Source organism: Amphibalanus amphitrite, unplaced genomic scaffold, assembly GCF_019059575.1.
Source record: "Amphibalanus amphitrite isolate SeventyFive unplaced genomic scaffold, NRLGWU_Aamphi_draft 001670F_arrow, whole genome shotgun sequence".
In the NCBI taxonomy this organism is placed as follows: Eukaryota; Metazoa; Arthropoda; class Thecostraca; order Balanomorpha; family Balanidae; genus Amphibalanus; species Amphibalanus amphitrite.
Window position 1 is genome coordinate 1 of NW_024883163.1, and position 20,460 is coordinate 20,460.

At 60.7% G+C, this 20,460-nt stretch overlaps 1 protein-coding gene across 1 annotated transcript in view; it reads left to right on the forward strand.

Annotated features, from left to right (window-relative positions):
- Window positions 1–6: 6 nt before the first annotated feature.
- LOC122374552 (intersectin-1-like) overlaps window positions 7–20,460 on the forward strand; it is a gene marked incomplete at its 5' end in the record, with an annotated part of 34,748 nt that continues 14,294 nt past the window's right edge. Inside the window, 20 exons of the mRNA XM_043353359.1 lie at window positions 7–206; window positions 1,561–1,778; window positions 2,603–2,876; window positions 3,632–3,770; window positions 5,304–5,477; window positions 5,911–6,057; window positions 6,192–6,375; window positions 6,895–7,164; window positions 7,905–7,996; window positions 8,504–8,604; window positions 8,871–8,928; window positions 9,567–9,650; window positions 10,960–10,987; window positions 11,505–11,668; window positions 13,611–13,694; window positions 14,443–14,505; window positions 15,470–15,604; window positions 15,830–15,986; window positions 16,613–16,701; window positions 17,177–17,252. Coding sequence (XP_043209294.1) covers window positions 7–206; window positions 1,561–1,778; window positions 2,603–2,876; window positions 3,632–3,770; window positions 5,304–5,477; window positions 5,911–6,057; window positions 6,192–6,375; window positions 6,895–7,164; window positions 7,905–7,996; window positions 8,504–8,604; window positions 8,871–8,928; window positions 9,567–9,650; window positions 10,960–10,987; window positions 11,505–11,668; window positions 13,611–13,694; window positions 14,443–14,505; window positions 15,470–15,604; window positions 15,830–15,986; window positions 16,613–16,701; window positions 17,177–17,252 — 2,737 coding nt within the window. The remainder of the gene's footprint in view (window positions 207–1,560; window positions 1,779–2,602; window positions 2,877–3,631; window positions 3,771–5,303; window positions 5,478–5,910; window positions 6,058–6,191; window positions 6,376–6,894; window positions 7,165–7,904; window positions 7,997–8,503; window positions 8,605–8,870; window positions 8,929–9,566; window positions 9,651–10,959; window positions 10,988–11,504; window positions 11,669–13,610; window positions 13,695–14,442; window positions 14,506–15,469; window positions 15,605–15,829; window positions 15,987–16,612; window positions 16,702–17,176; window positions 17,253–20,460) is intronic.

The following is a 20,460-nucleotide window of genomic DNA, read 5'->3' on the forward strand; positions in this document are numbered from 1 at the left end:
GACTGTGTGGACCGGCTGTGGCGCCCCGGCAGGACGCAGAGCGGCGCGGCCGCCGGCGACTGGGCGGTACCGCAGGCCTCGCGGCTCAAGTACACGCAGACCTTTAACCAGCACGACCGGACCAAGTCTGGCTACCTGTCGGGGCCGCAGGCGCGAAACATTCTGGTCCAGAGCGGCCTGCCCAACAACGTGCTGGCCCAGATCTGGTGAGCACGCGCCGCGCCGCGCCGCGCCGGCACCGGGCGGGGCGGGACGGCAACTCTGTCCGATCGGTGGACAATCCGCTTGTTAACTGGGCGGCTGTAGCTGGGCATGATCTGCTCACTGAACTATCCTGCGGCTCTGTGCTGCCTCACCTTTTGCTGTAATGAATTCTAGTAACGGCGGCGTATGCTAGTTTCTGCGGCGTGCCTCTGTTCTGCGAGGAGTATTGTCACGGTCGGTGTTGGTTGTAACGTGTCATTCAAGTGGGACCACTCGGGATACACTGCATAAACAATACGGGGAACGCTCGTGTGCATTGGCGTATGAAAGGCGTGTCGCTGATTTGTCTACGTCCCTGTCCACGACCCGTGTTTGATCTGACCAGGTGACGTTTATCGTCACCCTCTCACTGTTCAACGCTGTACAGGACATTCCTTTCAGCATCGATAACATGAATCATGTCATATCATGTCAATCATGATTCATGATAATTCATTCATCTTATCCATTCTACTAGCTATCTGTCTAACACTGAGCTAGCCACCTCACTTAGGACGCTCGCTGATGGCGTCACGCCTCCTTACCGTGGACTGGTGTCAGCAGGTCGCTGTGTGACGGGGACCGGTGTCTCTGTGTGACGGGGACCGGTGTCCTTGTGTGACGGGGACCGGTGTCTCTGTGTGACGGGGACCGGTGTCTCTGTGTGACGGGGTCCGGTGTCTCCGTGTGACGTATACCAGTCTCTGTGTGACGTGGACCGGTGTCTCTGTGTGACGGGGACCCGTGTCTCTGTGTGACGGGGACCGGCGTCTCTGTGTGACGTATACCGGTGTCTCTGTGTGACGGGGACCGGTGTCTCTGTGTGACGGGGACCGGTGTCGCTGTGTGACGGGGGCCGGTGTCTCTGTGTGACGTATACCGGTGTCTGTGTGACGGGGACCGGTGTCTGTGTGACGGGGACCGGTGTCTCTGTGTGACGGGGACCGGTGTCTCTGTGTGACGGGGACCGGTGTCTCTGTGTGACGGGGACCGGTGTCTCTGTGTGACGGGGGCCGGTGTCTCTGTGTGACGGGGACCGGTGTCTCTGTGTGACGTATACCGGTGTCTGTGTGACGGGGACCGGTGTCTCTGTGTGACGGGGACCGGTGTCTCTGTGTGACTGACCGGTGTCTCTGTGTGACGGGGACCGGTGTCTCTGTGTGACGGGGACCGGTGTCTGTGTGACGGGGACTGGTGTCTCTGTGTGACGGGGACCGGTGTCTGTGTGACGGGGACCGGTGTCTCAGTGTGACGGGGACCGGTGTCTCTGTGTGACGGGGACCGGTGTCTCTGTGTGACGGGGACCGGCGCCGGCAGGTCTCTGTGCGATGTGGACCAGGACGGCCGGCTGTCGTGCGACGAGTTCGTGCTGGCGCTGCACCTCTGCGAGCGCACGCGGCTCGGCGATAAGCTGTCCAACACGCTGCCGCCGGAGCTGGTGCCGCCCAGTTTCCGTCGGGTGGCGCGTAGCCGCACCATCAGCACGGGCTCACAGCCGGGCGACGCCGAGCCGGTGCTGTCCCCGTCACAGCAGGGTGAGCCGCAAGACACTCTTCCCCTCCAGGCACACCGCCGGACCCCGGCCCGTACCACCGCTGAAACCCCTCCGACTCGCCTCCATATCCGGCCCCTTCTGCGCCCGTCCCGATGAGCGGGCTGTGACGCTAAATGTATCCGATATTCATTTCCTCCCTGCTAGTGCTCTAACGGACCTCTCGGTTCCCCGGGCAACCTTTGTGTTGCGCCTCCCGTCTCCCCCGTCAGTCACACCTCCCGTCCCCTCTCAGTCACACCTCCCGTCCCCTCTCAGTCACACCTCCCGTCTCCCCTCTCAGTCACACCTCCCGTCTCCCTGTTAGTGTCACACCTCCCGTCTCCCTGTTAGTGTCACACCTCCCGTCTCCCTGTTAGTGTCACACCTCCCGTCTCCCTGTTAGTGTCACACCTCCCGTCTCCCTGTCAGTCACACCTCCCGTCTCCCTGTCAGTCACACCTCCCGTCTCCCTGTCAGTCACACCTCCCGTCTCCCTGTTAGTGTCACACCTCCCGTCTCCCTGTTAGTGTCACACCTCCCGTCTCCCTGTTAGTGTCACACCTCCCGTCTCCCTGTTAGTCACACCTCCCGTCTCCCTGTTAGTGTCACACCTCCCGTCTCCCTGTCAGTCACACCTCCCGTCTCCCTGTCAGTCACACCTCCCGTCTGCTGTCAGTCACACCCCCTCCGTCTCCCCTGTCAGTCACCCCCTGTCCCCTCTCAGTCGCGCCTCCCGTCTCCAGTCAGTCACACCTCCCGTCTCCCCTCTCAGTCACACCTCCCCCCCCCCGTCCTGTCAGTCACACCTCCCCTGTGTGCCGTCAGCCTCGTTCGAGGACCGCCGCCGGGAGAACTACAACAAGGGCCAGGCCGAGCTGGAGCGCCGCAGAAAGGTGCTCGAGGACCAGCAGCGACGCGAGCAGGAGGAGCGCGCCCGCAAGGAGCGCGAGGAGCAGGAGCGGCTGGAGCGCGCCCGCCTGGAGCAGGAGCAGCGCCGCCGGGAGGAGCTGGAGCGCCAGCTGGAGCGGCAGCGCGAGCTGGAGCAGCAGCAGCAGGAGGCGCGTCGCCGAGAGCTGGAGACCAGGGAAGCGGCGCGCAGGTCCGTCACCCGACCCGCCGGCCGGCAGTGCTGTCAGGGATCCGACCGGTCTAACAGTTGATGATTGTCTTTCCCACAACGCAGGCTGTTGCAATACTAAGATATTGAAATACTCTGGATAACGGAATAGTAACGAGCTGGAGTTAAGTTAATCCTGAGCGTTAATTCGAAGGAGGTGAAACGCCTACCTTCTTTGCCCTTATTGTGTTATTGTCTATTTGGATCCAAGCCAGCCGATCAGGGGCCTCGGTAGGATCAGCTAGTAGGATCTCGGCTGTACCCCTCTCCGATGGCCACCCCGCCAACTGGATGTGTGTTGCTGCTGGATCCGGGGCCCCTGAGACTACTGACTGGCCCTTAAGACCACTGACGGACTCCTGATCCCACTGGTGCACCCACCCCTGAGACCGCCGGCGGGCCCCTGGGACCACTGACGGGCCCCTGATTCCACTGGTGCGCCGCTGAGACCCCCGGCGGACCCTGAGACCACTGACAGGACCCTGGGACCACTGACGGGCCCCTGATTCCACTGGTGCGCCGCTGAGACCCCCGGCGGACCCTGAGACCACTGACAGGACCCTGAGACCACTGACGGGCCCCTGATTCCACTGGTGGACCGCTGAGACCGCCGGCGGGTCTCTGAGACCCCGGCCTGGGACCGCCGGCGGGCCCCTGATTCCACTGGTGGACCACTGGGACCACTGACTGGCCCCTGATTCCACTGGTGCGCCGCTGAGACCGCCGGCTCTCGGCAGGGAGTTGGAGCGTAAGCGTCAGGAGGAGTGGGAGAACCAGAAACGTCAGGAGTTGGAGTCTCAGCGGCAGCGCCAGCAGGAGACGGTGCTGCGGCTCAAGGCGCAGAACACGCAGCTCATGGTGCAGCTCAGCTCGGCGGTGAGCCAAAACACCGGCGGGGGGCAGCGACTGTGTGCGTGCTCCAGCGCTGGCACACGGCAGCTGAGGGGTCATGCGGCGCTGATATTGCTAAAAATATGCCACCAGAGGCTTGGTTGAAACTTTGCTGCAGGAAAGTCTTGTTGATTAGAGGGTTCTGCGACAACTGAGCGAACGTCATTTCAGCGAACGACATTTGAGCGAAACATTTTCAGCGATTATCAATTTAAGCGATTGGCTTTTTCAGCGATTGTCAAGTCGGCGAATTCAATCACAGCGATTATCAACTTTAGCGAGGACCAGAATCAGCGAAACCAGATTGAGCGAACATATGGTGGTCAGTGGGAGACCAGTTGAGCGATGCAGTTACAGCGAATGACCGAACGCGACGAAAGTCAATCGTTTGCTACTTTTCGGAAATTATTGCACCTCTTCACGTAATTTGAATTTTGAAGAAACATATGTACATCGGACGACCAACAAGGGGTGCATGGGAGGCCGAGGGGAAGGAGGCGGGCAAAATTTGAATTGAAAATGTGGAACGTGAGAGAAAGGGCGACGGAAGGAATGCCAAGGACCAATAACAAACTAGAGAGATGGCACAGGGGAATCCAGTCTATGTTTCAGGGACCTCACCCAAATATCTGGAAAGTCGTACGGTGCTTGGGGCAAGAACAAATTTTACAACATGGGGAACTGATCCAACTTCAAGCGGGGCAATTTCGCGAAAAAAGCACAAGCAATATTGATCTCTGAACAAACGTTTGGTCACCATTATTGACAAAGAGCAGGGTGGGTTAGGGGGGGGGGGGTGAAATTGAACCGTTGGAATTTTTGACAAATGTAGCATTAAAATTGGAGCTCAATGCCTGACCTTTGAACGCGCGACATCCGCCATCCAGTACAGGATAACCATGAGATATTCCGGAAACATTCGTACGCATACGCTCGCAAAAGAAAAAAAATCCACCGTTACAGGACGATGAAATGTTTCGCTGAACTGACAGTCGCTCAAATTGTAGTCGACGAAATATATGTCGCTGAAACATAGCTTTCGCTAAAATTGATAATCGCTATATTTGATAATCGATGAACTTGATAATCGCTGAATTGCCATTCGCTGAAAATGGTTCGCTCAAATGACGTTCGCTCAAATGATACTCGCTTAAGTCGCTCGCACCGGATTAGAGACCTGATAATTATGCTTTTTATGTCATCCTACTTTCTGAAAGTAATATTCAGCTGGTCATGTCGATCACTGGTGTCGGCGCAGCGCCTATTTACAGTGGGGCGGACCGTTGTGCTGGGCTGACGGAGCTCAGTCCGCCGGAGCGCAGTCGGTGGTGTGACTCGCGCGACGCTGTGTGGCCCTGTGTGACCCCGTGTGGCCCTATATAACCCTGTGTAACCCGTGTGACCCTGTATAGTGTATAACCCTGTATAACCCTGTGTTACCCTGTATAACCCTGTATAACCCTGTGTAACCCGTGTGACCCTGTGTAACTCTGACCGGTGCGCCCCTCGTGCGGCCAGTCGGACCGCGTCAAGGAGCTGACTCAGAACATCAGCGACACGCGCGCCGGCGTCACCGACGTCAAGTCGACCATCGACGGCATGCGGGCCACCCGCGACAGTCACATGGCCCAGCTGACCGCGCTGAAGGCGCAGCTGCGCGAGCAAAACAACCGGCTGCTGCAGGTCAACCAGGTGAGCGGCTGGCGGCACATCGGGAGCGGCCCGGGCGCACGGGGCGGGACTGCGGATCAGAACAGTGTGGCCGGACCGCGGCGCACGGGGAGCAGCTGCTGTAGGTCGGGCTGGTCATACGGCGGGACAGGGGCCTCAGAAGTCGACCTACGAGTATGACCGTCGGCCGTGGCGTGGCTGGCGATGTCTGGATAGTTCGTGCTGCCATCACTTAGTTACGCCTAGTTATAGTAACTTGTGGGGTGGTCCGTGCTGTTGACAAACAAGCGATTTTGCCTATCCGATGTTCGTTTGTTTACTAGCGAACCGAGCAGGCCCCCACAGCGCCTGTGACATATCCCGGACAACACTTGACCTCACCTGACCTGATCCGATCCGACCTCGGCTAATTTGAGCCTGTGTTGACCTGAACTGCTCTGACCTGCTACCTCAGGAGCGGGCCAAGCTGGAGGCGCGCAACAAGCTGAACGACGCCAACAACCCAGTGCAGGCGGGCCTGGAGAGCGTGGCCATGAACTACGACAGCAAGCGACACATCATCGAGCAGCTGCGCCGGCGCCTGGAGGCGGCGCAGGACCAGGTCGGTGGCGCCGGGGGGGGGGGGGGGGGGCTCTGCAGCTGTGGGTTGTTGGCTGAGCCGCCGCGCTGTGCGGCCGCTGCCGCTGGTGCCGCCGCGCGGCTGACCCGCCCACCCCGACCGTGCGGCGCCGGCAGTGCTCGGAGAAGGAGTCGGAGCTGGAGGGCCGCCTGCACGACCTGAAGGAGGCCAAGGACGTGCTCAACTCGCTGGTGGCCAGCTGCCAGGAGGTGAACACCCAGCTGGAGCTGAAGCGGCAGGCGGTGCTGCAGCGCCGCCAGGGCCAGCGGACGCCGGACGCCGCCCCCGCCCCCGCCACCGGTGAGTCCCGCGCCCTGTCCGGCCCGACTGATGTGTGCCTGCAGCCTGTCCGCGCACCGCCGTGGCACCCAGACAGAGGGACTGGTCGTCCGCGGCGCGGCAGCACCGGCCCGCTGCCCGCCCGTCCCACCCTGTAGAGCCGGCGCCCGGCGGCGCTCCGTCTGAACGCTCCCTCCCGCGGCGGGCGGTCCGCTGCTCACCGAGTCCATAGTGCGCCGAGTAGCTGCCGGTCCGCGGTCCCCCGAGTCGCCGCACCGAGTAGCTGCCGGTCCGCGGTCCCCCGAGTCCCGACTGCACCGAGTAGATGCCTGTCGTGTTGTCCGCGGTCCCCGTGTCCTGACTGCGCCGATTGGCTAGCTGTCCCCTAGTCCCGACTGCACTGAGTAGATGCCTGTCTGCGGTCGTCCCTGCTGCACCGAGTAGGTGGCCGTCCGGTGGCGGCCTGCACCCGTCTGTAGTGTGTCTGTGTGTCTGTGTGTGAGGTGGGCCGGCCGCCGCTCACCGGCGCGCCGTCCCCAGGCGCCTCCTGGGCCACCTCTCCTCCGGCGCAGCAGCAGCAGCAGCAGCAGGGCTGGGCGGCCGACTTTGGCGCGCCGGCCTGGAGTTCCAGCACACAGCCGGCCGCCTCCTCCGGCGCCGACTTCGGCTCCTCGGCGTGGGCGCCGGCCGCCACCGACTGGAGCGCGCCCTGGGACTCGAACAAGAGCGCCGGCGGCGGCGGCGGCGGCGGTGGCGGCGCCGCGGACCCGTGGGGAGAGGCGCCCACCGGCGCCCCGGCGGCCAGCGGCGGTAAGACGGCGGCCCGGCCCGGTGGGGGCGCCCGCTCAGACCCCCTGCATGTGCCCGCTGTGTGCTGTAGTCAGCTCGGAATGGTGTGGTTAGTTGGCGGCGCCAGCCGCTGCACCCCGCAGGCCGGCGCAGAGCGATCACTCGGCGCGCAGAGTTCCGAGTGGCGCCGAGTGACCAGTCGGAACTCTGCGCCGACCGGTCACCAGGACCAGTCGGCGCAGAGGTCCCGGTGACCGTTCGGTGGCCGTTCGGTCAGTCGGGGCCGGCATTAATCTGGAGCTCACTCTGCTTACTTGCGAATGGTGACCAGTGGCGAACTAATGGGAATAACTAACATGTTTTTAGCCGACTAATCGAGTGATTGGCTGGTCGAAAGCTGCAGGTATAGTTCCGGGAAATTCGGTCCACTAACACTGATAGATGCTATTTTGAAGCTACATTATTTATGCATAACGCCTTGTTTTGCATCTTTGAATTGCGTAACATTGGCGCAACACCTAACTCATTCTAACATGGGTTGTTTTTGTGTGTGATGTTTTTTCACTTATCTCTAACCGGCTTTAAGCAGGACGACTTTGTGCTGATTATAATCGATGCTGAACTTAAGGATCCAAAATGTCTGTAATAACATTCACCTGTTCACAAGACGTGTTCTTGTTGTACGTATACCTTTTGGCTGTAGGAGTCCGTCTGTCTGACCGTCTGACCGTCTGACCGTCTGACCGTCTGTCCGCCGTCAGACGGCCCCCGCAAGGTGCCGTATACGGCTCTGTACGCCTTCGAGGGCCGCTCTGCCGACGAGGTGTCCTTCCAGCCGGGCGACACGGTCCTGGTGAGTGACTGAGAGGGACAGGGAATGGGACCGTTAGGCTGGCCGGGCGACACGGTCCTGGTGAGTGGGGACGAGTCGTTAGGCTGGCCGGGAGACACGGTCCTGGTGAGTGGGGACGGCAGGGGCCGCGGCTGGGGACGTGTCGGTGTCCTTCCAGCCGGGCGACACGGTCCTGGTGAGTGGGAACGGCAGGGAGTCGCAACTGGGGATGCGTCGGTGTACGTACACACGGTGTAATGGCGGGGGCGGACACGTGAGGCGTCTTCGGCTCAACGCAGATACTGCTGTATAACCAGTGTTCTAAGTCTAGTATATGGACGTTTATTCAGTCCTGTTTGGTTGCCAATACAAGCATGTTTTTTACAGAGCAAGTGTGATTTTAGCACAGATGATTGGAGTGGAAACCCTTTCACAATATGTGCGCTATGCTGCTCGCTGTCGCGCTGGTTTGTCTGTATTGGGGGCTGCCCGCTTCCACGGCTGACGGCTGTCCGTCTGTACGGACAGATAAACCTGGACGCCAACCCGGAGCCCAGCTGGCTGGAGGGCGAGGTCAACGGCCGCGTCGGCTGGCTGCCCGAGTCGTACGTCGCGCCGGCCGACGCCAGGTCAGTGTGCACCGTGTACACCGGCCGCCGCGCCCGGTAGTACTGCGGGAGTCCCTCCGTGTATCAGAGCGCGCTCACTACCCCTCCGTGTATCAGAGCGCCCTCCCCCCCCCCCCGTGTGGTGTATCAGAGCGCCCCCCCCCCCGTGTGGTGTATCAGAGCGCTCCCCCCTCCGTGTATCAGAGCGCGCTCACCCTCATTGTATCAGAGCGCCCCCCCCCCGTGTATCAGATCACGCTCACCCACGGCCCCTCCGTGTTTGGCAGCGTCGGTGTCGCTGCGGACGGCTCGTCGGCGGTGAACGGCACCTCCAGCGCCGCCCAGGTGAGTGGACGGGGGGTGCTCCGGCTGCCCGCTCCGTCCGTGTGAGCGCCCCGCCCGGCGGCCGGACCACCGCCACTGACCACCGCCACCGGCTGGCCTCACGGCGGGTGCTAGCTGATTTAGAGGGAAGGTGGCTTTATTGCTGTGTGGCAGAATTGGGGCTCATTATCTGCTGGGCTGCTTGACAAATATATTCCGTCTCACCAATTGGGCTCAGTGTGGCTTTGATGGAGCTGGGTAAAATGATAAAGACGATGTAGCTTTCACGTCCGTCCATTTGGCATGCTGCTCAACCCAAACGCACCATAATTCACGTCACCAGACTTCCTCAGTATAGAATAGACTTCTCGTAAAGCGTTTGGTTTGAAACACAATGAGCAAACGACCCAAAACTGCATGGCATAGCCGTGTTTGTTGGGCCTTCTAATGTATCTAAAGCTCTAACGTGTTTGCTGAGAATCAGCATTTATTTTCCACATCCTTGTTTCAAAGCTCAGCTCGCTTTCCGCACTAGTACGCACCTCGCTGCAGTCCAACTGTCCGCGTGCTGTCCTTGTGGCGTGTGCCGTCTTCGTGTGCCGTGCCGTGCCGTGTCCCCGTGTGCCGTGTCTGACGCGGCTGGCTCGGCCCGCCGGCAGTCGGAGCAGGAGCCGCCGGCCGCCGAGCAGCCGCCAGCTGCCGACGGAGCCGCCACGGAGCCGGTGTCAGCGGCGCCACAACAGGTACTAACGGGGAGCACACAGTGTCCCCCCTCCCTCCCCTCCCACAGGTACTAACGGGGAGCACACAGTGTCCCTCCTCCCCCTCCGTCAGGTACTAACGGGGAGCACACAGTGTCCCATCCCTCCCATCCGTCAGGTACTAACGGGGAGCACACAGTGTCCCCTCCCTCCCCTCCAACAGGTACTGACGGGGAGCACACAGTGTCCCATCCCTCCCCTCCGTCAGGTACTAACGGGGAGCAGACAGTGTCCCCTCCCTCCCTCCCTCCCCTCGACCAGGTACTAACGGGGAGCACACAGTCCGTGTCCCTCCCTCCCCCATCAGGTACTAGCGGGGAGCAGTGTCCCCTCCCTCTCCCCCGCCAGGTACTAACGGGGAACTCGGTCCCACAGTCTCCCCTCCCCTCCAACATGTATCGACTGTATCGACTGGGAATTCATACTACTCTTCCTTCTCCCCACCCCTGTCTTCTACGAGCCGCACAAAATATGCTAATGGTTGACTCCCATCCCTAATTCATCCCTCCGTCTCTCCCTCCCCCTCCCTCTCTCTCTCTCTCTCTCTCTCTCTCTCTCTCTCTCTCTCTCTCTCTCTCTCTCTCTCTCTCTCTCTCTCTCTCTCTCTCTCTCTCTCTCGACCTTCTTTCGTCTACGCTGTTCCCTGGACGTTACTGGGACGATGCGTATGGTGTGGTGTCCATTCTACTTTCGGCTTGTTAATTAATTTGTAATCAGCGTAATGCTATTTATTTGAGTGCTTTCTGCATGCCGCACTATGTAATTGTACATACAATACGTCGCCTATTATTTGTTTTTGTTGACGTCACTTTTTTAATAGACCATATTTATTCTTGTAAATGTATACTAAGGAGTAAAGTGCAACATTTATTTAATTTTCTAGTTGTATTTAAGCATATGATAGATAAGCATATAAATTTTAACTTTGTTTTATGTATGATAAAGATGCCCTCAACAGCCTAATCATTGTTCAACAAACCCTGGACGATACCAGTTATCGTAGAGAGCGCCATTGGACGCCTTCCAGTCACGGTTCGCACACATTGTTAGTGATGCCTGTCCTGTGGCCGGTTTGCGTCTGCCGGCGACTTTATGGAGAGAATCGCACTGTGCAATGCAAGACTACATTGACGCTGACTGATGCGTCTGTCATTGACTGTCAGTGACTCCAGTGACTCTGTCAGTAACAGTCTGCCAGTGACTCGGTCAGTGACTGCCAGTGACTCTGTCAGTGACAGTCTGTCAGTGACTACCAGTGACTGTCGGTGACTGTGTGTGTCCGGTGTTTCAGACGGCGAGTCCGGCGGTAACATCAGGAGGTGAGCAGACCGGGACCTGGGCGTCCACTGTCCACTGGCCACTGGCCACCGTCCACCGGGGTCAGACGTTCACTGTCCACCGGAACCGGGCGTCCACCGGGACCGGGACCGGGGAGTCCTCTATCCACTGTCCACCGGGACCGGGGCGTCCACTGTCCACTGGCCACCGTCCACCGGGGTCAGACGTCCACCTTCCACCGGGGTCGGCGGCCACTGTCCACTGTCCACCGGGACCGGGCGACCACTGTCCACTTGTTCACCGGAACTGGACGTCTACTGTCCACTGTCCACCGGGACCGGGCGACCACTGTCCACTGTCCACCGTCCACTGGGACCGGGTGTCCACTGTCCAGTGTATCTACTATCCACCGGGACCGGGCGTCCACTGTCCACCGGTACCGGGCGACCACTGTTCTCCGGGACCACTGAAGGTACCCTCCCCGCACCTGCGGAGGGTGCGCGGTGCGCAGCCCCGTCTCTGCCGCCCCCGCAGACTGTGACGCCCGCTCCGTTACAGAGCGGTACGTGGCGCTGTACACGTACGAGTCGTCCGAGCCCGGCGACCTGGTGTTCCAGCAGGGCGACACCATCCTGGTGACGGAGAAACACGGCGAGTGGTGGACGGGCACGCTGGGCGCCGCCACCGGCATCTTCCCTTCCAACTACGTCCAGCTGCTCGAGGTGAGGCCGCGCGCCCGGACTGACAGTGTGCCGTGGGGAGACACCGACTAACTGCAGTGTGCCGTGGGGTAGCACTGACCGTCTAACAGCAGTGTGCCGTTAGGATGGCACGGGGTAACAACAGTGCGCTTTGGGCTGATAGCAATGTGCCGTGTACTGAAACTGACAGCAATGTGCCGTGGGCTGAGACTGAGACTGAGACTGACGACAGTGTGCCGTGGGCTGAGACTTATGACAGTGTGCCGTGAACTGAGACTGACTGTGACTGACGACAGTGTGTCGTGGGCTGAGACTGAGACTGACTGACGACAGTGTGCCGTGGGCTGAGACTGACGACAGTGTGCCGTGGGCTGAGACTTATGACAGTGTGCCGTGAACTGAGACTGACTGACGACAGTGTGCCGTGGGCTGAGACTTATGACAGTGTGCCGTGAACTGAGACTGACTGTGACTGACGACAGTGTGTCGTGGGCTGAGACTGAGACTGACTGACGACAGTGTGCCGTGGGCTGAGACTGAGACTGACTGACGACAGTGTGCCGTGGGCTGAGACTGACGACAGTGTGCCGTGGGCTGAGACTGACGACAGTGTGCCGTGGACTCTGAGACTGACTGACGACAGTGTGCCGTGGGCTGAGACTGACTGACGACAGTGTGCCGTGGACTCTGAGACTGACTGACGACAGTGTGCCGTCAGGGCTGAGACTGACTGACGACAGTGTGCCGTGGACTCTGAGACTGACTGACGACAGTGTGCCGTGGGCTGAGACTGACTGACGACAGTGTGCCGTGGACTAAGACTGACTGACGACAGTGGGCCGTGGGCTGAGACTGACTGACGACAGTGTGCCGTGGACTCTGAGACTGACTGACGACAGTGTGCCGTGGGCTGAGACTGAGACTGACTGACGACAGTGTGCCGTGGACTCTGAGACTGACTGACGACAGTGTGTCGTGGGCTGAGACTGACGACAGGGGGCCGTGGACTGAGACTGACTGACGACAGTGTGCCGTGGACTGAGACTGACTGACGACAGTGTGCCGTGGACTGAGACTGACTGACGACAGTGTGCCGTGGACTAAGACTGACTGACGACAGTGGGCCGTGGGCTGAGACTGACTGACGACAGTGTGTCGTGGGCTGAGACTGACGACAGGGGGCCGTGGACTGAGACTGACGACAGTGTGCCGTGGACTGAGACTGACGACAGTGTGCCGTGGACTGAGACTGACTGACTGACGACAGTGTGCCGTGGGCTGACTCTGAGACTGACGACAGTGTGCCGTGGACTGAGACTGACTGACGACAGTGTGCCGTGGGCTGAGACTGACTGACGACACCAGTGTGCCGTGGGCTGAGACTGAGACTGACTGACGACAGTGTGCCGTGGGCTGACTCTGAGACTGACGACAGTGTGCCGTGGGCTGAGACTGCCGACAGTGTGCCGTGGGCTGAGACTGACTGACGACAGTGTGCCGTGGACTGAGACTGACTGACGACAGTGTGCCGTGGACTGAGACTGACTGACGACAGTGTGCCGTGGACTGAGACAGACTGACGACAGTGTGCCGTGGACTGAGACTGACTGACGACAGTGTGCCGTGGACTGAGACTGGCTGACTTATGATAGTGTGTGCCTGCGCGCGAGTGTGTGTGCGTGGGTGGGTGTACGTGCGCGGACGCGCTGAGCCTCGAGTGCCGTTGCCCCGCCGCTCCGCCGCGCTAACCGGTCGGCTGTGCCGCCGTGAGGCTCACTGACAGCACGGAGCCGGCGGCCTAACGCTGCACTGCGACCCTAACGCTCGGCCCGCCGGGTAGCCAGCTTGTGCGCGCAGTCGGGGCGCCGCCTGCAATCGGAGCGGCCGGCCAGGTAGGTGCCCGCTGACCGCTAACCGCTGACCGCTGACCGCTGACCGCGCCGGCTGGTGCCGCTGACTGCAGGAGCAGCCGGAGCCGGAGCCACCGGCCGCGGCGCCCCAGCCCAGCGAGCCGACCACCGAGCAGAGCCAGCCGGCAGACCGGCAGGTGGGTGCGGCGGCGGACGGACGGCGGGGACAGTGGGGCGCCGGGAGAGTCGGGGGAAGGGGGGACGGAGACAGTCGAGCGCCGGGAGAGTCAGCGGTGGGACGGACGCTCGAGGTCGGCTGGAGCGTCCGTCCCATTAGTCGGCTTATACAAGTGCAGACGGATGGGGGACAGGGACAGTCGGGGGAGGGGACAGCTGCCGGGGCAGTGGGGAGACGGGACGGGCAGTGGGGCGGGCGGCGGTGATGGGCTATTCCTGGGGACGGTGGTGCTGGTGCTGGTCGGCTCTGGCCTGTACCTGACCCGCCGTTGGGTGACGGCGCGGGCGAGATTTCGGCGCGTGTGTGCTGCTCGCGGGGCGCGGCGGCGCGTCCACTCGGCTGCGGCTCACGTCTGACCGGGCTCGTTTCTAGGGTGGCGGCGCGGCGCCGGGCCTGCTGCCCGTGCCCGAGCGCAGAGACAAGGAAAGTAGTGCTCTGCGGACCGGCGGCGCGTGCACGGCCGGCCGCCGCCGCCGCTGCCGCTGTCCCTGTCTGTGGCTGCTGTACTTAGGCGGGCCGTGACTGTGGACTGCGCTCTATGGGCCGGGCCGACCTCTCAGCCTCTACCCTCTCCGGGAGAGACGGGCCCTCAACTGACGACCCCCTGCGTCCCCCCCCCCCCGCCCCGGCTCCGCTCTCTCCAGCTGTCGCCCTCTCTGCTGTCACTCACTGTCTCTCTCTCTCCCTCGCCTCTGCTGCTCGCTTAGCGCACGGAATCGGCTGGCCACAGTGCCAGGCCGCTGGGCGTGGGACGCGCGCCCAGTGTCAAGGTACGGTGGGAGCGGTGCACCCCACTGCCGCCTCGCTCAGCACCGCATGTCTGTGTGTCGCAGCGGGCCGGTAGCATGTCGCAGGACTGGGTGGGGGAGCGGGCGTCTCGGCCAGCGCCGCCAGCGCTGCACGGGCCTCCGAGGGTGCTCAGCTCCGGCCCCACACGGCTCCGGCAATGGCTGCTCTGGCTCAGGCGCTTATTGCAGTCATTACGTGCATTGTTTTACTTTGTTATATCATTCAACTAGCAAACGAGAGCACTTGCGCACGTGGTCAAGCACATTCCTCTGTTTTAATTTCATTGTAAAAAGCACACACTCATTAAGCGTTCATTTAACGTTTAGTTTGTTTCCGGGTATTTGTCTTGTATTTTGTATTTCGGTGGTCTCCCATTACGTGTATTTTTCTCGACTTCCGTCCGGTGGCTGCGCCCGGCCTGCCTGAGATAATCAGATACCGTGCGGAGTCGTCGTGTGGCTGACTGGTTAGCTCTCGCCGCCTACGCCGTGCATGGTTCCTGCGCATCGTTGGACGCAAATATCATTTGTGTTCGAATGGAATGGACGGGTGCCCTTCGGTGGGGGTCTTACTTAGTCAAGTTTACATACCTTTTATTGGATAACGATGTAAACATAAGTTACTAATTACTATGGCTCAATAGTCTACAAGTATCATACAACTTAATTTTATATCTTCACAACATTTTTTCGTTGACGCTATCGCATCGACCGGTATGCATCACATTAGGTGTAGTATTCTGGTGATAAGATGTTGCTACTCGAGAAATGCCATTCTGTGTATGTGTTTGCCGGTGTATGCCGGTCATCTGTCAGTCGTCAAATGTGACCCGTGTGTGACCCGTGTGTGACCGTGTGTGACCCGAGTGTGACCGTGTGTGACCGAGTGTGACCGTGTGTGACCCGTATGGGACCGAGTGTGACCGGGTGTGCTGTCGGCCCTCAGAAGCGGAAGGGTGAGGTGGCGGTGGCGATCGCGCCCTACGAGGCCACCAGCTCTGAACAGCTCTCCCTCTGTCGCGGCCAGCTGGTGATGGTCCGCAAAAAGTCCGAAACCGGCTGGTGGGAGGGCGAGATTCAGGTACGTACCGACACGCTGATGGGAGAGGGCGAGATTCAGGTACGTACTGACACGCTGATGGGAGGGGGAGGGCGAGTTCCGCATTGGTATCGTGATTTTTCTCGCTGGGTGTCCCACCTTAATTTTTGTTTTCCGCGGTGGACGTTGACCCATCTGCGCTGATGTGCTGCCGGCGCGGCTCTGCCCCCCCCCCCCGCTCCACTGACGTGTCCCCCCTCTCCCCAGATGCGTGGCAAGCAGCGCCAGCTCGGCTGGTTCCCGGCCTCGTTCGTCAAGCTGAAGACCTCGCGGCGCATGTCGATCCCGGACGAGGCGGAGCCGCCCATGCCAGACGCCCAGTGCCCCGGCGACGCGCCCGCGCCCGATCCCGGCGCACCCAAAGGTACGACACTGAACCCGGCGCACCTAAAGGTACAACTCCGGGCCCCGGCGTCCCCATAGGTACGACACTGGACTCTGGCGCCCCCAAAGGTACTGGACCGGACCATATCCGAGATCCCATTACAGATTGGATCCCGGGAATCGAAACGTGCGTTACTTATACAGCATTGCACCATTGTGCCCCAATAAGGACCACCGAGGACCTCTGCGCCCTACAGAGGGCCCCGGCGCCCCACCGAGGGCCTCGGCGCCCTCAAATGTAGCCCCAGAGCCAAACATCGCCTAGCCTCTCCTAGGGTCCTTTTTCTTTGTTCAGAGCGTCTCCACATATCCGCCTAACCGCCCGGTCCGTGTTCAGACCTCGCCCACCACTTGTCTCAGGGGTGTTCTGCAGCTCTCCCCTCTGCCCCGCTCTCCCCTCTGCCCTGCTCTCCCCTCTGCCCTGCTCTCCACTCTGCCCCGCTCTCCCCTCTGCCCTGCTCTCCACTCTGCCCCGCTCTCCCCTCTGCCCCGCTCTCCCCTCTGCCCCGCTCTCCCTTTGCCCTGCTCTCCCCTGTACCCGCTTCCCGCGGCTCTGCCGTGCGCCCGCCGACTGGCTGCCCGCTGACAGTGTGCGTCTCGCCGCAGAGCGCGTGGTGGCGCAGTTCCCCTACTCGGCGCAAAACGACGACGAGCTCACATTCCAGGCCGATGACGTCATCACTGTGGTGAACAAGGTTAGTGGGCGGCGCTACCTGAGAGGGGTGGGGCAGGGGTCATATGTGGGGAACTGGGTGGGCTGGGTGACGTCACAGGGCGAGATGTGTACCAAAGTGAGCTGTCTGCTGCCGCTCCTCGGTGTAACAGTTCTGTGTGTCGCGACTGCGCTAGGTGCCGCGCTAGGGCACGCTGTGCCGTCTACAGAAGCGTGCAGTTATTGCTGGGTCGGTGCTGCAGCCTGCTGGTCGGATCGGGTCGGGTCGGCTCTGAGTGTGTGGCCTTCATTCAGTCCGGTGTGACCTGCCGGTGTCGGGACCGGGGACGTCACTGTACCGGCCCCTCTGACCCCCTATCTCGTCCCCAGTATCGTATGCCGACCCCTCTGACCTCGCTCCTCCCCCTGTACCGTGTAGTGGCCCCTCTGACCAGTGGCCCGCTCCCAGTACCGTGTACCGGCCCCCTCTGACCCCCCCCCCCCCGCCCGCCCGCCAGGACGACACGGCCTGGTGGAAGGGCGAGCTGCACGGCGTGGTGGGCCTGTTCCCGTCCAACTACGTGGCTCCCCAGTGTGAGTACTGACCGTCACCGCGGCACCCAGTCAGCCGGGGCCCCGGCCGCGCGCACACACACACCGGGCCGCCGACGCTGGCGGTCGGTCCCGTCCGCTGTCCACTCTGTGCTTTGGCACGCATTGTTTGTGATACCGGAGACACCCACAGCAGAGTACCGAACTGGGCGGTCCAGTAGGGACGGTAACGTTCCGGTGTGACGTCTTGCACGCTGCTTGGCCGTCCCGCGACTGTTGTCGTCTCGCCTGTCCTGCCTGTGTGTCTGTGTGTCTGTGTGTTTTGTCTAGCTGGTAGTGTCGGCGACATCCCCCGCCCCGACTGGACCCAGGACAGCACCGATTTGACCCAGGACGGCGCTGACTGCATGGACGGCCGACGAGGGGATATTGGGGACGGAACGAACGGGACGAGACGAGCTCAGGACACGGCCGGCTGGCTGCGTGGACGGGGGGGGGGGGGCGAGACGGGATGGGAACAGGACGGGACGGGCCGTGGCGTGTCGGGCTCAGGAGAGTACTGACTCCACGGACGGGACGGGACGAACGGACCCATGACAGGATGGGACGGACGGACCCAGGACGGAATGAAACGGGATGGGACGGGACGAACGTAATGGGACGGGACGGGACGAACGTAATGGGACAGGACGGGATTGGACGAACCCAAGACGGGACGGGACGGGGCAAACGGTATGGAACGGGACGGGACGGGCCCAGGATAGGATGGGACGGGACAGACCCAGGACGGGCCCAGGACGGGACGGGACGGACAGGACGGAATGGAACGGAACTGGACGGGACGAACGGAATTGGACGGGACGGGACGGGACGGGACGGACCCAGGACGGGACGGGACGGGACAAACCGGATGGGACGGACCCAGGACGTGATTGGGTGGGACGGACCCAGGACGGGACGGGACAAACGGGATGGGACGGGACGGGACGGGACGGTTCGAACCCAGGACGGCACTGACTGCATGGGCGGAGGACGGGGGGGGGGGGGGGGTAGACGGGGCGGGAGGGGGACGGACGCCGCCGCCAGTCTCTGCGCATGGTGGATCGCCCGAACTAGCTAGACGGACTGATTTTTAGCTTTTTTAGTCTCCCTTTTTCTGTGATTAATATGCGAAAACCGTCTAAACACGTGGCAGCTTTGGTGATTTGCTGGTTATTACCTACCACAGTAGCTTAGCTTGGCAAGCTTGCGTTTTTGGAAAATATACTTGTAACCAGTGGATGTTGAATAGAATGTGTGATCTAGTGTCCAATTTTAGCGCAGCTAAACCAAGTTGCTGATAATGCTAGTCTGGCAGGTTGACGTGCAATGAATATATCTTGGAATAGACTGCTACATTGTTTATGTAACGCTGAGCGTAGAACTTAAATGATTTAACCCGGCGGCCGCTGGGCCTCCGCGCCACCCGCCGGCCGCTGGGGGGGGGCATAAAGTTGCCCCCCCCCTTTACTTCTGCGACGATATCGTCGCAACGCGAAGAGACAGAGAAACGAAACTTAGCACACATCTCCCTGAATACCTAGCCGAGGTTGTGTCCAAATTTGGTGTTGATCCCATTTGAAATGACGTCACAGTGACGTCATAAGTGAAATTATAGATTTGCGATTCTCATATTCCTCACGATACATCACATATATGGGACCGAATATAAAGGGCCGATTATTGGTCAGAAACTAGATGGAAGTGTAGTAAGATGTTTTAGGATGACAGCAGGTGCTGTCTAGTTCATTTACAGTCGAGTTTCATGCTCAGCGTAATCAGAAACGGTCCATATCGGAAAACGACAAAACTTTATGACGTCACTGTGACGTCATCTTAGGTGCTACAACCACCAAACTTTCCTCAAACATTGCCTAGGTGTTCATTTGAAGCTATGCCAAGTTCCACGTGCGTAGCTCATCAGGTTTCGGAGATATTTCACAAAACGTAAAGGGGGGGGGCAACTTTATGCCCCCCCCCCCCAGCGGCTCGTGGGTTAATAATAATTCTAATACTGCAACTATTTCAAAACCCCGTGCACTCCGCTGTTGTTGAAAACCAGTGCACTTGTTATTCGAAAACCTACCGGAAGTGGAAGACACTTCGTGGTGTTTAGTTGTAAGTGGGCGGGAAAAGTAACGTTTCTGCTCCATTACTCGTTTCGATTGCACCGTCGTGCGTTGGTGCATGCTCGGCCAGCAACCCTAACCATTGAGAGGGAGCTGCACCTCCCCCTGACCGCCGGGAGGGCGGGGACTGAGGGTGGCTGGGGAGGAAATTGAGGGCGTCTGCGGAGGGGGCTGAGGGCGGCTGCGGAGGGGACTGAGGGCGCCGCTGCGGCGGGGGCCGAGGGTGAGCGCTGGGGCGACCGAGCTCCGCTGGGGAGCCGGACGGCCGGACCGTGGTCTGACGCGCCGCCGCCCCGCTGCCGGCAGGAGCGGCCCGGCCGCCGCGACTGGACTGGACGCGACTGGACCCGACTGGACTGGACCGCCCGTCTCCCCGTCGCCGTCCGTCCGTCCGTCTGTCGTCTCTCGTCTGCCGTCGGCCGCCGCCGCCGCGCGGCCAGCGCCGCCCCCTCGCGCCTCGTCTTGGCTAGTCGTCCGTCTGTCTGTCTGTCTGTTGGTGTCTGTCCGTCTCTCCGTCTGTCTGGTGTGCCGCTGTACTCCAGAGTTTCGTTTCGGTTGACCCGGGCTATGTAGTGCCAGCGGTATGCCGCTGGGTTCTGCCGTCTGTCGGTAAGACTAGGAGGACGCCCCGGCTGTGTGCTGGGAGCTGCCGCGGCGCACTGTGGTACTGTGGTGGCGGCCGGGCGGCCAGTTCCCCTCACACCAGCAGTCAGTGGCGGCCGGCCGGTGCCGGGGTGCGGGTCCGCCGTCTGCCAGGTCTGCCGAACGGTCGACCCCCCCCCCCCCCCCCGACCGACTGGCGGCAGGTGGCACCAGCGCGGCGGTCATCTCGAGCGCGTGATAAAAACATTATTCCATATGTTTGTTATTTGCTGACTTTAATGCATTAGTTGTTTAAAGTTTGTTTAAAGTATATTATATGTGAAGAGAGCTCTTCAGGTACCAAGCAGTAGCCAAGCTACTGCTTGGTAGCTCTACCAAGCAGTATATGGATATTCGGGTCGTGGTTGCTATTTTATTGTACGGGAGTCGGGAATGCGGTGATCCAGTATATTGTTTAGGTCCTTATATGGGATGCTGAC